General features: G+C 34.8%; 2 protein-coding genes across 3 annotated transcripts; both read left to right on the forward strand.

Moving 5' to 3' along the window:
• Positions 1-2884: 2884 nt before the first annotated feature.
• LOC118039122 (E3 ubiquitin ligase PQT3-like) lies at positions 2885-10017 on the forward strand. Of its 2 annotated transcripts, XM_035045731.2 has the most exons (15): positions 2889-3929; positions 4373-4469; positions 4770-4851; positions 4961-5127; positions 5212-5288; positions 5521-5577; positions 5692-5848; positions 5951-6099; positions 6347-6511; positions 6604-6909; positions 7050-7091; positions 7290-7536; positions 7626-7745; positions 7912-7981; positions 9006-10017. In XM_035045731.2, the coding sequence occupies exons 1-15, from the start codon at positions 3764-3766 to the stop codon at positions 9669-9671; spliced, it is 2568 nt and encodes an 855-aa protein (XP_034901622.1). In that variant the 5' UTR covers positions 2889-3763; the 3' UTR covers positions 9672-10017. The 2 variants fall into 2 exon arrangements, with proteins under 2 accessions (XP_034901623.1, XP_034901622.1); XM_035045732.2 differs by lacking the exon at positions 7912-7981 and having other exon boundaries at positions 2885-3929; positions 9006-9461.
• A 3444-nt stretch (positions 10018-13461) lies between these two features.
• On the forward strand, positions 13462-15865 carry LOC118039124 (large ribosomal subunit protein eL15). The gene is made up of 4 exons (XM_035045735.2): positions 13462-13619; positions 13983-14149; positions 15111-15308; positions 15450-15865. Exons 1-4 carry the CDS (start codon positions 13616-13618, stop codon positions 15693-15695), a joined length of 615 nt encoding a protein of 204 aa, XP_034901626.1. The 5' UTR covers positions 13462-13615; the 3' UTR covers positions 15696-15865.
• The last annotated feature ends 134 nt before the right edge of the window (positions 15866-15999 follow it).

Here is a 15999-nt window from a genome sequence, read left to right on the forward strand (position 1 = left end):
GTTATATATCACAAGACTTCATAAAGTAAGAAGAAGAGACATTCTTTTTATTATTATTCTCATCATTTGTTATAATGGTTATTATATTTATTTTAAAGAGGTTATTATATAAATACTCCTTTTGCAATCATCAAATCAATTTTTAAGAGTACAAATAAATTCATCACTTTCAAATACCATTTTGAACTTATTTTTATATAATAATGAGAGACACTAAGTTATTTCTATGTTGGCAGCAAGCAATACATTATTGTGGATGAGAAACTTCTCAAAAGTCATATTTAATATGAACTTTTCAATACCTTATACTTTTAAGATTTAAGAGTGTCTCATATATCTTTTTCACCACCCACCTTTTAAAAAGTCAAGAACATCCTCCTCACGTAAAAAAAAAACGTCTTATAACTCTAGAATCTATCCATCACTATTTATGATTACTCACAGGATATATCTCAGAGACAATTGCATACATGTTTATTATGACACATCTCTAAAAAGGTCTTCCATTTCAACAATATTAGCTTGTGCAACCTTTTTTTTCGTAGGACTTTCTTACTTGGTTACAGATAAAACATTTGCCATTAATTATTTTTAGCAATACTTTTATATATATATATATATATATATATATATATATTTAATTGTTTTTCTTATAAGGCTTCATCACTTGTTCAACCATGTTTTTCATGGTGGCTATTGAGAAGGAGTTTACTTTTTTTTTTCAACAACTTGTTATCCTCTTCTATCATCAACCTCAAAATGAGATCTTCAACTCCCATCTTCTTTCTCTTATGTTTAGGATAGTTCTTAAAGTTTTTCTAAAATGATGGTACCTTCTCAATAATAGTAGTCACTTAGAAAGATTCATTCAGAACTATCCACTCATTATGAATATCTTGCAGGATTAATTAAAAATCTTGATCTTGACTCGTCATTATTATTGAACCAACCATTTTAAAATTAAAAAATTTTGTTGACTATGATTTTTTTTTTTAAATCATCATCCTCATCCTTTTATTTCCAATCTAATGATTTCCATATCGTTTTAGAATTATCAATAGATTTATACAAATCATATGATATGTTTTCAAAACTATTCAAGATATAGTTCTTACACATGAAATCACTATACTTTCATGTGTTAACAGTTATTACTATAGTGACATCGAATGTTTTTATGATAAATTTGTTAAATCTTTTATTAAGAATTTTTTCAAGTTTAAGACTGGGAGATAGAAGAGTATCTTTTATTTTCATCTGTTAAAGTTTACACCATTTAACTTCCTAGGTTTCTTGCCATGCATTATATAAGGTGATTGTGAAATCCTTATTATCAAAATAGTTTTATAAGATGTCTGGCCATGCACCACAAATATGATAATGAAATCCTTTCTATCGAAGCAATTCTTGTCAAAGCAATTTTTAATATTACAAAGTAATATCTCTAAACAAGAAACCAAGTAGATTGATTGATTGGTCTTGCCTTAACTAATAATTTTTTTTTGTTTCTTTCATTCCTCTTGTGAGAAAATAACATGCCACAAACTTTTAGTTATCTAGTTAAAACAAAATAATAAAACTCATCTAGTTTTATGATTACATGTAACCAATAAACGATTTAAACTAAATTAAAATCATACAGGGACATATGCAACAAGTGCTTTTTTTGTTCCAATCAAATAATTTTAAATTAAATAATTAATAAATAATAAAAGTAGTGTATGGATGTGTGTGTAATTAACAAAAAACCACTGAATTAATTTTTTTTATAAATTACTAATTAAATTATATTTTCAAAATAATTAAACTTTAAAACTTATCTTAAGATCATGTAATTTAATTTAAATTAAAAAAAAATTAATTTATTTTCTTAAAGATAAATAAAAACTAAGTTTATTTAAATTAAACTTGATCGATATATTAGATCAAATAAAAAATCATGAACTACAAATAATAAAATAGACATGCATACAAAGAACATAAAAAAAACTAGCATACCAATAAAATAATATAAAATGATATTAATAATTAATATATGAAACACATTAAAATCACACTAATTTTTTTGAAGCATGAATACCATAAAAGGAGATGGTTGTAGCAAGAATAGTACTCTTTGTCCTTAAGATAAATTTTGCTTGTCAATTGATGTAAATGGTAGATGTAAATTGTCTCTTAATACTTAAGATCTAACAATAGTATTATTTAGTATTGATGAACTTCAACACTAAACCTAATCCAATTTAGAGTAACCATATCTCTTATTTGATTTAATATTAAATAAACAAAGAAAAACCTCTATACAGGCTTTTAAAGAGAAGAACAATTTATATTTTTTTGAAGTGGGATAAATGTTATATATAGGCATGGAAAGAGGAAAGAAAACAATTTTTTTTTTTTCATGTGGGACAGTTTTTACGAATGAATTTTAGTTTTTTGTGAGCTCTATCAAGAATTTTTTATATTAATTTCTCATTTAATAAGAATTAATGTTAGATAGTTTAATCTTTTATTCTCTTTGAAAACATTTTTTCAACAAAATTTTAACAAAAAAAATAAATGGATTTTATTTTTAGACTATATTTGTTTTTGTGGTGCTCTAAGAAAAAAGAAGCTCTTAATTAACTAAACTTAAATGCTTCCAATAATCATGTATAAAAGTAAATTTTTCAATTTATTTTTTTATTCATATTAATAATAATAATATTATTATTAATACTCTCCTTTTTTTCTAAAACAGAAAAGAGAAAAACAATAAAACCCGGAGAATAGAATGGTGCTAGGCATGTAAAGATGGTCCCACCCGGGACGTTATCCAGAAGGCTGAGACCACTAGACAACGCGTCAATCGACAGCACGAATAATCAGTGAACCCTAAACAAACTAATAAAGGAATGAAAGACCAACCCGTGCAGCGCAAGCAAAGCCAAAACACGTTATCTCTATCACCTCCCTCTTTATATACACGCCCACGGCCTATTTTTTCTCTCTTAACTGAAAATTCCTAAACAATCCTCATAATCGAGTTTTGTCTCTCTCTGTTCGACAAACCCTAACCCTAACGCTTTATCCTTTCTCGCTCCATCACAACATGAGCTTTCTCGAAGAATTCCTCTAAATCTCTCGATTCCAGGGTTTTCGCATTGAAGCTTTAATCAATCTCCGTCGATGATAATCATCGCTGGACCCGAGATTGTTTTCAAGTTCGTATTTTTTCTCGGTGATTGAGGATTTGACGACATTTTGGCTAATCGGATCGGGTTTTGAAGATTTGAATCGGTTGATTTTTCAGATTCAATCATTTCCCAATTAAGATCGAAGAATTTTGGGGGTTATTTTGCTTTTGCTGCGATCTTTCAATTACCATTAAAAGTTGCGAACTTGTTCGATTGAGTTAGACCACCACCTGAGGTTTCTTGTTTCAAGGTTTTGATTGTTGTGATTGCACTCAAAGATAGGAACTTTCTGCAATCGGTTCGATTTTGAAGGGTGTCTTAGAAAAGAGGCGCGCCAAGCAATAGACAACGAACAGAAGTTCTTCATTAGTTGGTTTGGTTTGGTTGATTCTACTTGAGGAAGATAGAAAAAAAAGAGAGAGTTCAATTTTTATTTTTATTTTTGTATTGTTATCTTTTTTAAGTTGAATAGCAGGCCCTTGTTTTTTGAGAGGCCTTTGATTTCCCACCCCTCTTCCTAGTGCTGTTGTTCTGATATCTGATAATTTTTTTTTTATTAAATTACTGGAAAGAAAAAGAAAAAGGCAATGGCTGTGTATTACAAATTTAAGAGTGCTAGAGATTATGATTCAATCTCAATGGACGGTCCATTTATTTCCGTTGGTACCTTGAAAGAAAAAGTTTTTGAATCAAAGCATTTGGGAAGGGGTACTGACTTCGACCTTGTTGTCACTAATGCCCAAACCAATGAAGGTTGGTTTTATTTCTTTTTTAGTTGAACTTTATAATTTGGGACTGATAACTTAGATTGTCTTTCAATTAAATCCAACTTAATAGCAATGCAACTCTTAATTCTGGGCTTTTTGCTTCTGGATTCCTCAATTCACTGATGCACATTATGGAAGGAGGGTAGTTTGTTTTAACACCTGGTTTGCATACTGATGCACATCATGGAGAAGGCTAGTTTGTGCCCAATGTTTCCAATTTCTTGTGAATGAGGGTAGTGGAAAAAATCAAACAAATTTCAGGCTGAATTGTTCATATTAGGGGTTTTGTTGTTAGACTAACCTATTATCACTAGGAAGGGTTGGTTCCACCAACTGGGATTGCATTTCAATGAACTATAAGTTTGGTTTCATAATTAATCATTCTTGCAGGGTTTTATAGCCTTGTTGATCTCTTGTTTGCAATTTCAGAGTATCTTGATGAAGCAATGTTAATTCCCAAAAATACCTCTGTATTAATACGCCGGGTTCCAGGAAGGCCTCGCCAGCCCATTGTTACAGAGCAAGAGTACTATCTCAAACCTTCAAATTCTTAATTGCTTGATTGAGTTGATTTAATTTATGCGAAGTGTTTGTTTTCTGGAGCTGTCATTATTTATATCAGCCCAAACATTTGCATAGTTCTCGTGCTTCAATAATCATTGGGTCATGTTTGAAGTTTGCAGTTCCTCTAGTAGGTTATTGTCATTGACTTAATGATGTGGATAGATCCTACATTGAAATGTCCACAAATAGGTTTTCATTTTTTAGCTTCTTGTTAAACAAGTTTTCAGGACTGGGTTGAGTTCTTCCATGTTATATTTTGCAGGCCAAAGTTGGAAACTAAAGTGGAGGACACCCTTCCAGAGAAGGGTAGTTTTACAGGTGCTGATTCATCTGCCATGAATTTCGTAAGCATGGATACTGCCATCATTTTTCTTTGATTGATCTGGTCATTTAGCAATATAATTTGTGTGAATTTTTAGTGTTTGTTAATATGTTTACTATTTGATATTGTAGACTGAAGACAACGAATGGGATGAGTTTGGAAATGATTTATATTCCATTCCTGATGCACTGCCTGTTCAGTCTAATAATCCACCTCCTGATGTGGTCCCTACAAACAAGGCTGACGAGGATGACAGAATTAAGGCACTAATTGATACTCCAGCTTTGGACTGGCAGCGGTGAGATGATCTTCAATTGTGTTACATTGAAATGTTTCAGTTGTGATTGCGTTCTATTTGTTTAATTTCCATTTGGATTTGCAGTCAAGGTGCTGATGGCTTTGGTGCTGGTAGAGGTTTTGGAAGGGGATTTGCTGGAAGAATGGGTGGGCGTGGTTTTGGTGATTTTCTTATTCCTTCTCTTGGGATTATTGTGTTGCTTTTTTCCGATGTGTTTGCTTTTCTATAAATTTCTTCTTCCCTTTGTGATTGTACGAGCTCATTATTGTTGGTTTTGTGCTAATTTTAGCATTCCTAATGATATCTTTTTTGCTAGTTTATGCCCTTGCATGTTAACTTTTAACATTTTCCCATCACCCTGAAGTAAATGATTTTCTTGTTGAGGTTGATTAGGCTTGCAGCGGAAAACACCTCCACAAGGCTATGTATGCCACAGATGCAAGCTTCCTGGTATGTAAATGTTCATTTTTGAATGAAAACAAAGAAAATGCCTTTTGCTTACACTTGTCTGGTTGGAGAGCATTATGCAAACCTGTGCTTAATGGTTGTGCTTCCTTTGTTCAGGGCATTTTATTCAACACTGCTCTACAAATGGTGACCCTAATTACGATATTAAAAGAGTAAGGCCTCCAACTGGTATTCCAAAGTCAATGCTGATGGCGACCCCAGATGGCTCATATGCTTTACCTAGTGGCGCAGTTGCTGTTTTGAAGCCAAATGAGTAAGCTGATATCCATTTTATGTCCCAGCACTTCCTCTCCATGTGGTCAAAGATTAGAGTTGTCATCTTTCAAATTCATTATGAATGTTTAAATTTAAACAGGGCAGCTTTTGAGAAAGAAATTGAAGGCTTTCCTTCCACACGGCCTGTTGGTGATCTTCCACCTGAACTTCACTGCCCACTTTGTAAGGAAGTTATGAAGGATGCAGTCTTAACAAGCAAATGCTGTTTCACAAGCTTCTGTGACAAGTGTAAGCATTGATTTTTTTCTTGTACCACCTTGTATTGGAATTTCATATGGCACTTTCCACGTGAATTGTTCTACTGAAAAATTAAATTTTCTGACTCCGTGATTTGGCATACTTTTCCACCATCTTCTACCTTGTTAGTTTTAGGCATGCCAAATTTGCGTATTAGCTCATTTCAACATCATGGGATATCCTTATCCTCAGTATTTAGAGTATTCTTACATGAACTTGCCTCTTCTGTTTAATACAGGTATAAGAGATTACATCATTGAACAGTCAAAGTGTGTATGTGGGGTATTAAATGTCCTTGCGGATGATCTTCTTCCTAACAAGACTCTTAGGGATACGATCAATCATATTTTGGAGTCCGGTAACAGTAGTGCTGAAAATGCAGGAAGTACCTTTCCAGTTCTAGGTTTGTGTGTTTTTTTGTTTTGTTTTAGTTACATTAATTTTCCGCTCTCGATAATATGTATGATTAATGTCATTCTTGCCTTCTAAGTTTAGATATGGAGTCTGCACGCTGCCCACCACCAAAGGTTCCATCACCCACACGGTCTGTTGCATCCAAGGGAGAACAACATAAGCTGTCTCCTGGTAATGCAGAATCTCCAAATTTAAACAAGGAAATAACAGAGGAGACGAAGCCTGCTATTGCTTCTCAGCAAGTCCCTGAGAAAGTGAGGACTGCCAAAGCTGTGGATGTATCTGAGGCTACCCACGAGTCGATGAGTGTGAAGGAGCCAGCGTCACAAGGAAGTGCTCCACTGCCTGAGGAAGAAGTGCAGCAGAAGTTGGTTCCTATTGAGGCTGGTAATGATCAATCTTTACACACACACAGACATGTGTGTGTGTGTGTGTTGGGGCATGATGGATGGAATCTTTTGCATTCTCTTAATTTCACCCAGAAAAGGTGCATGGGTAGTTTAACTGACTGTGATTTTCCTTGTCAGGGAAGAAAAAGAAAAGGAAGAAAGTTTGCATGCCTCCAAATGGTATATTTGTTGCTTTTCTTTAGTTTTTGGGAGGTTCTGTAAATCTGGTTTCATACATGACATGACTGATTATTTTTAATTTTTTTATGGAATAGGGACATTTTCATTGTTTTAGAGTTTGTAAATTTTGTGTTTGTTTCAATTTGTAATTAGTCATTGGTGTTAATACTTACGATTTCCTATTTGAATGCTTCATAGATTCGTGGAGAGCTTCTCACGATCTTGCAGCTGAGAGCTATGTGATGCCCATGGGTCCCTCTGCCTTTAATCCGTATTGGAGTGGCATGCAACCTGGAATGGAAGGATACATGCCTCCTTATCCAGGTCCAATGCCATATATGGGTTACGGATTAAGTCCCTTGGACATTCCATTTGGGGGTGTTTATGCCCTCCAGATTCCTTTTGGAGCCCAGGGTTATATGATGCCTATTGTTCCACCTCAGAGGTATGCAGTCCTGTGTTTTGGTATTTTCCCGTTGTTATCTCTGTGAGCTGATGTAATTTATTTGGAACGTTTTTCTCCAACTGCTTTAGGGATCTTGCTGGATTTGGAATGAATATGAATCTCGGACCTCCTCTAATGAGCAGGGAGGAATTTGAGGCCCGCAAAGCTGATGTCAGGAGACGTCATGAAAATGAGAGACGAGCTGAGAGGTACCCCCACAACCAAGACCTTGTATAGTTGCAATTCTAATTAAAATTGACATGTTTCCAGTTTGATGATTATGTGACTCAACCTGTTCCTTTTTCCTCTGGTTCATTGAATCTGCTGGCTTCTTGATGCCTTGTAGTTTCTGATTGAATAATATCTCTTCCGTAGGGAGTTTTCCAGAGATCGGGCATTGGGTAGGGAAGTGAGCAGCAGTGGTGATGTTTCTTCAATGAAATCTGTATGTCTTTTTTATTGCTTGGATTTCTCTTCTGTTATCAATTTCTGTACTGCCGCAGGTACCCTCCATGGTGTTGATGAGCACGAGTTGGCAAGAAAACTCTTGTCTTTTCAATGCGATAAAGGATAATTGGTGGTTATTATTTTTATTATTTTACCGGGCTTCCTGAATCCTTAACTTATTTTTCGTACTTGAAAAAAAAATCCCCATTTTATTCTCCATTTTCCAATGAACAACATATAGGAAGAGAATAAAACTCCCAACCCCAAATCCAACCTAGTTTCAGGATTTTCAGTGGTTTTTTTTCTTCTTCTTCTCTGAGCAGCATGCTCATGGTTCCTCGTGGACTTTTTATCAGATCAGTTTCCATTCCCTCTTCCACCTCATTCCTACTTGTTAATTTTCTCAGTCATTCATTCTGTACTTGCTGGCACCACGTCCTAGAGAAGAGCAATTCACTCGTTCCAATAAGGGTGATTCTGCTTCTAGTTTTTCGTTTTTGGTGTTATTGATCTAATGCTTGTGGGTTTTTTTTTTGGGTGGAACGATAAAATTCTTTCCCCCCGAATATGGTGCTTGGAGTAGTTGAGTATATATTTTCCTTGGCATCAAGCAGACACTCGTTCGTGGTTCTTTTAATAGTTAAAAAGATGAGCACTAAAAACCTCGAATGTGGCGTTGGAAGAAAATAAGAGTAAACATTGAGTTTATGGCCTTTTTCGGGAGTTTCTATGCTATAAAGACTTGATTTTTTATTTGGTGGGGGATGGAATAATGATTAAACAAAACCGAGGAACTTAGAATCTGAAAAAAAAAAAAGTTTTAAAAAAGCAATGGCCCCAAATATGTTATAAATAATGAAAATGAAGAATAATGTACTTCATTTGATCATTACAAGAACAATAGACCACGTAGTAAAGTTTAGCGCGTTTTATTATTCTTGATTTTCTGGTATCTTTAGAAAAGTAGGGGAAAGAAAAAAAAAATCAAGATTATAATAGCTGTTCCATGTTTGTTGGTGCAGAAGTCAAGACCACAATCCAGCGGCGATCCCCACCACCATCACCGTCGCCGGTCTGAGAGATCTTCACCAGAACGGTCAGCACGAGAGCTTGACCTTTTACCACCGCGCCCGTCTAAAAGAAAGTCCGACCACCACCATGAACACAGCGACAGGGATGCTGATGATTTTGAATATCACAAGCGGGATCGCAGTGACCGTGATCACCGCCACCACCCCCGCAATCGCTCAGAATCCTCTTCCAAAGCTGTCTCTGAGACAACCACTAAGCCAGCTTCAACAACAGCAACAGACCGCAATCATAAATTAAGTGTGTTCTCTCGCATTAGCTTTCCAGCAGAAGAAGAACCCGCCAGTAAGAAGCGCAAGGTTTCTTCCTCTAGTGAAGCAGCACCAGCGGGTGGCGGCGGCGGCCCTGCATCTTCTGCACATCACAAGTCATCATCTCCAGTTAATAATGGCTACTATGATGACTATAAGTCATCTTCTGTGAAAGCTAGAACGAGCAGTAGCAGTGCTGCTGCAGCTGCCATGGATTACGAGTCCAGTGATGATGACAGGCACTTTAAGAGGAAGCCCTCTAGGTGTGAGCCATCACCACCACCTCCAGTAGAGTGGCAGGAGGATAATAAGCGTTCAAGAAGGGAAAAGGACCGGAGGCATAGATAGAGAAAGGAAGTTTATCTTCTTGGTTTATACGAAAGCTGGTCTTTTTGTTGAAGGAAAATGAAAGCCAGTGGAGCAGCTGTCTTCCTGTTATTGGAGCAAGGTGGAGTTGTATTAGTTGCTTGTGGCCAAGTGGATTCTCTCTCGAGAAAGGTGGAAATTATGTGGAAGATTGTATATGGAATAAAATGCTTCAGACATCAAAATGGGAGGGACAACTGTGCAATTTGAGAGAAGGCGATGATTCTATCTATGGCATGCGAGATTGTAACAAATGACCCGATATTTTGAGTTTTGTACTTCCCCATTTTAAGCTTATATAATAATTCAAAACTAATTTCCTCCCTAATTCGTTATTTTTTTTATTATTATTATTATTTTGCTGTCTTTTTTTTTTTTTTATGGCTTTAGTTCTTATCGATCTTTTCAGCTCTTTTCGTTTAGCTTGCTACTATTATTTGGTTTTTATCTTTTGTTTCTAGAAAGTACACTACCCACTTATGATGTTTCCAAATAGTGCTCACAATAAAAATAAAACCTAAGAAAATATAATTAAGATAGAAAAAAAAAAACTATCTTTTAGTCAGTTTCTTTTTTCTCGTCTTGTACTCTGCGAACAAAGCAATCATGTGAGATTTATTAATAGATTTAAATTATTAAACAACAATGCATCAGGAGTTTAAATTTAAAATTGCATTTGTTATAGAGAAGCATATAGAAAATAATGAACAAACAACAGAGGCTTTGAGAGACATACATGATACTTACTCATTGCTCATAGTAAATAGGGAATAGAGGTGAAGGACACTCAAATATAACAATTGATATGATTGATTAGAATGTGTTTAAAATTAGATACAATTAAGGATCTTCAGAGCTAAACATAGTAGTTTGGTTTTGGTCAATCTTGTTTCTGGAATTAACAGCTTCAAATCACCTTACCATATATGAGTTTAGACATAGGGTTGGTCCCATTACCCTCGAGCATAAACCACAAGACATAATCCATGAACCCCCTTGCCCATACCCTTATGAGCCACACATCCTATCAAAGTATACAATGTTTAGACAAGATTTCTCTTATTAAGTTTGAGCACAACCTTTGCCTAATATCTAATAGTATTTAAGGTTGACTCAAACTTTTCACAATTGGAGCATCACCTTAATATTCTGGATGAGCATGCTCAAATATAATATCATCACTATCTCAAATAGTTTGGATCAGAGAGCTCTTGTCTTAACCTAACTACCCGAGTCTATTTTTACCCATCACTCTTTTGTATCGATGACATTTAGCATTTAATGCTAACATGATTTTTATAACATAACTAGGCCCACCAGATAGTGTTAAGGCACGTCCATCATTAAAACCTGACCCATTTAACCATCTAATTTTATAATTAACAATATAATCACCCATAATCAGACATTATTATCTTATATAATTGGTCCTAAAATATGCAACATGGTCTATTTTCATATTTTTCCTTACTCGATACAAGTTGGCATAATTCATAAGTAATAAACACACATGAATCACTATGTAAAAGACTAGATTCATTCATATATATATATATAAACATTTCTTTTCTCACATCTTCTATATTTATCATCTTTATTTGCTATCCCAACAATATACAACATAATTTAAGGCGATAATCCTCCTATATTTTTATTAACTTGAGCATAAAAGGATCCTTAAACTACATTTGAGACTTGTTTTACATGATTTCTTAAACTACTAACCAAGCTTCTTTTCCATAATCTTCAAAGCCTAACAATCACTTGTGGAAAAGTCTAAAGTTTATTGTTAGATTTAGACTTTATTAATAGCACCATTTATGAAGAATTTAACAAAAACTAGTTCATTCCATTCTCTTTCTACATATTTCCAAGTTCTTTCAGTGGTTGACAAACCAAAAACATTAAAACATGTAAGAGTCACGAACCTTTATGCTACATATGCTCTATCAATTTTTTAAAATCTACAACAACTTTCGCAATAAGTGAGAGTACTCATTAAGGATCTTCTAGCCACGCTAAAGTAACTAGAGGCTTTGGCTCTTTCTTAATTGGTGGTGTAATTATTGGCTTCACCACCAAGTGTATATAAACAACTTCAATTCTTATAAGAGACAAGTTAAAATGATATGTAAAAGAGTAAATAAGAGCACAATTGCTCCTAAAATCCACCCAAAAGTTATTCCTGTCATTATAAAAAGGGCGTTTTGAAAATGGATACTTCAAGCATGATCTCTAAAAGTTCAAAGTCAAACCAACAATTAGTCGTAGCTGCTAAAAGAACCATCATCATCACTCATATCAGAGCTTTCCTCCGATAGTCTTAAACCAGAAATAAGTTAAAAGAGAAGTGAGATATGTGGTTATATGAGCTTCTAAAGTATAAAGGTATGACCCTTATTACATGAAGGGTTCTTTATTGTCTAAAAAGATGTTGGACACTCATCTTTCTATAGTCTTCATACTTGCAAAGTAGAATTTGGACAACAACATCGGGCTCACAAAACCCAAAAAAGCATATGTAAAATATATGCAACAACCTAGAGCTTTTAATACAAGATAATAATTTTATGTTTAAGATCTTTCTGGCCATGTTTTTACCCGAACTTGAGTTATCACTTGATCTATATACATTATAACAATAAAAGAAAAAGACTTCTTTCATAACGATAAAAGAATGTTCTATTACAAAGTCAAGAATTTTAGGATTAAAAATGCTAGGACCATACACTATAGGATAGTGAACATCTTTAAAGGCTAATTGAACAAGAATATAGAAGCCCATATGTGCCTAATCATAATGACACATAAGGATGTGAAATGACATTACACTTAATCATTTAGCCTATATAGGAGGAGCCTAGACATGATACTAAGTCTTTTACTCACCCCAACTATAGATGTAGGTAGATTAATAAGCTTGAGCTCAACTACTAGATATGGGTATATGTTAATGCCTAGGGGATACCATGTCCGCGTGAATAAACCGTGAGGTAGAACCTATAAACCCACTTCTCACAGGCTTAATGGGCCATAAATCTTATATGGATATGTCATGCTCGAACATGAATTTTTTTAATGGGTTCAAGCACAACTTTGACCCAACGCCTAGTAAAACCCAATGCTAATTTATCTTTGGAGTGGTCTATGTATGCTAATTTCCCTTGTATTGCAAGTTATAGCAGATTATGTTATATAAGGTTGCTAGCATGAATTAATCATTCCTATTTTAATTGAAAAAAGAAAAAAAAGAATAGGAAGGTTATTACATAGAAATTATTTATTGCTAGCATGCTATATAAGGTTGTTATATAAGATTGCTAGATGTTTTTTTTATGTTAAACAAGTTGATCTTACCCACATTATAGTGTGAAACAATGATCTAGTAGTTATTATATAGAAATATTTAAATTTTAAAATTATATTTAGATACATGATATTATAGGTTTGAAATTTGAATCGTATAATTCCAAATTAATTTATCTTCAAATTTAAATTGAATATATATATATATATACAATAGAATTCTTAAACGTATGAAAACATATTCCAAAACCAAAATATATCTTTCTAATTTAAAAAATAAAACATTAACCGGAACAGAATTTTACCTTGGTTAGGGAATGGTAATGAAAAAAAAAATTCTTGCAACTTTTGGAGGTCCGCCATCATCCTTCTTGGGCTTGGCCCATATTCTCATTGCCCAAGCACCTAACGAAAATTAAAAAGAACGACACCAGTCCATACAGGCAACACTCCTATAAGATGCCACAACTATCAAAGAAATGAACGGCCAAGATTACGGTTCTCCAGTTTTTTATACTAGGGTTTTATTTTCTCCAGTCACCCAAGCCCTCTCTATATTTATCGTCTTTGTAATCTAAAAACCCTAGTCACCAGCCAGGCACCGCTGCTGCTCTGATCCAATGGGTATTTTTCTCATTCTAAACTTACATCCCTTTCTTTACTCATTCATATTTCAAACCTCTCTTTTGTTTCTCATATTTTGTTATGCTAACTTAACTTTTATAGGTATTACCATAAAACAGATTTTAGAAATTTCTTTCTTGGTTGCCACTTTATAATGTTTTTCTTTATGTAGTTGTGTTACCATTATTGCATTTTTCTACTTGGTTTCAACAAGGATTTTACATACATTTCTTGCAAACTCATTTTCACAGAAAATAAAGAGCTCAAGTGTTTGTTCTATTGAAAAAGTTTCAATCGAGTGATTTTTAAAGCTTGCTGTGAATAGTTTTAAGGATTTTTATTTTGTGGGTTTGATTAAAATAGGGGCTTACAAGTACGTGTCTGAGCTATGGAGGAAGAAGCAATCAGATGTGATGAGGTTCTTGCAAAGGGTTAGGTGCTGGGAGTACCGCCAGCATCCTTCAATTGTTCGTGTCACGCACCCCACTCGCCCTGACAAGGCTCGCCGCTTGGGCTATAAGGCCAAGCAGGTAACACTCTGATTACCATGCTTAGCATGGGTCATGTGTTTCTGAGATCTCAGTTAGATCATTGACTGCTATTTCAATTTTTGGCTTTTTTTTTTCTGGGTTTTGAGCTCCAGTTATATTTGAACTCTATGAGTGTTCTTTTTGGTTAGATTTTGTCAACTGATTGAGTTTAAAGCTTTATTTTTTTTGTTTGTGGAGTACTTTTTGAACCCTTTCATCTGAATTGTGTAGTGTAATAAAGTATTTTTATGTTTGGTAGTCTTACCTTTTGTTTTGTGTTTGAAGTTACTGGCTTATGTTTGGTAGTCTTACCTTTTGTTTTGTGTTTGAAGTTACTGGCCTTTGTGTTTAATGATGGATATGGAACTGAGTTTAGACGTATGTTTGTCCTGGCTGATGACGTGTGTAGTTGTGTGTCACTATGTTTAGGTACGTAATCAGCTGGTGCTCATGTTATTGCTGTCATTGCTTAACAATGTATGTTCTTATTTGCATTGTGCGATTAGGTTGTGTCTTGATGTGTATTCATTCTTCCAAAGGAGGGTGCTTACTTACAATGAAGGAATGCTTCCTGAAACCAGCAATGTCAAAATAATCGATCATCTGACCAAATGTGCCCTCGCTTTGTACTGCTCTTTTTTGTCTTGATCTGATGTCTTGAATTTGATTTCCTAGGTAGATGGGAAGAAATTGTTTAGATCTTAAATTAGCAAGCTGGATTTTTTCAGAGCTTGTTTGGTTCAAATTTTTAGCTTTTCTTAAAGAACACTAAATATCTGTGATTTGATAGTTAGGTGATGTTTATAAAAATGGAGACCAGTAATACTGTTGTTAAATCAACTGGTTAATGTTGCCATTCTTACTTGTGGTGCTTCACCTCATCTTAACTTCTTGTTGACTGCACAAACAATTGTCAATTGTTTTGTACGTCTGCCTGGTTACTGAAAATAGTTTTTTTCAGGGCTATGTGGTTTATCGTATCCGTGTCAGGCGGGGTGGTAGGAAGAGGCCTGTTCCCAAGGGTATTGTATATGGTAAGCCAACAAACCAGGGTGTTACTCAGCTGAAGTTTCAACGAAGCAAGAGGTCTGTGGCAGAGGAGCGTGCTGGCCGGAAATTGGGGGGCCTCAGGGTTCTTAATTCATACTGGATTAATGAGGTTAGGCAGCCAAGTTTGAATATGCATCTGTCTCATTTCACTTGTCACTATTGCTGCATGTCTTAGCCTGGTTACCCAAGAATCCTACTTTAGCACTCGTATCCATTTACTTGCATTAGTAATGCATTTTCTTCAATTCAGGATTCTACTTACAAGTACTTTGAGGTAATCTTGGTTGATGTTGCCCACAATGCCATCCGCAATGACCCAAGAATCAACTGGCTCTGCAATCCTGTACACAAGCACAGGGAGCTTCGTGGCCTTACCTCCGCTGGGAAGAAATACAGGGGTCTACGTGGCAGGGGACACCTGCACCACAAAGCTAGACCTTCACGCAGGGCAAACTGGAAGAGAAACAACACACTCTCCCTTCGCCGTTACCGTTGAGTTCATTGATGTGCTTGGTTTTATTTTGTCCTGTTGGATATTTTTGGAGGACATTTTTATCATTGAGTTAAAAATTTTGGATTTTGGAAAACTTTGGAACGTGTTTTTCTATTTGGAGCGTTGCATCACAAGTTGCCGATGTCTAACTAGCTTGGAAACTTTGTTTTATACTTGGCATGCTTCTCTTTCGACCCTCTTTTTAACTTTATTTTATTTAACCTTAAGCGTAGCTATGCCGTCTTCTTTTGCATTATCTTCTACCCAAGATGCTCCACATTTTCTAGACAGTCAAATAGTGTTGATG

Source organism: Populus alba, chromosome 1 (genome assembly GCF_005239225.2).
Source record: "Populus alba chromosome 1, ASM523922v2, whole genome shotgun sequence".
NCBI classification, from domain to species: Eukaryota; Viridiplantae; Streptophyta; class Magnoliopsida; order Malpighiales; family Salicaceae; genus Populus; species Populus alba.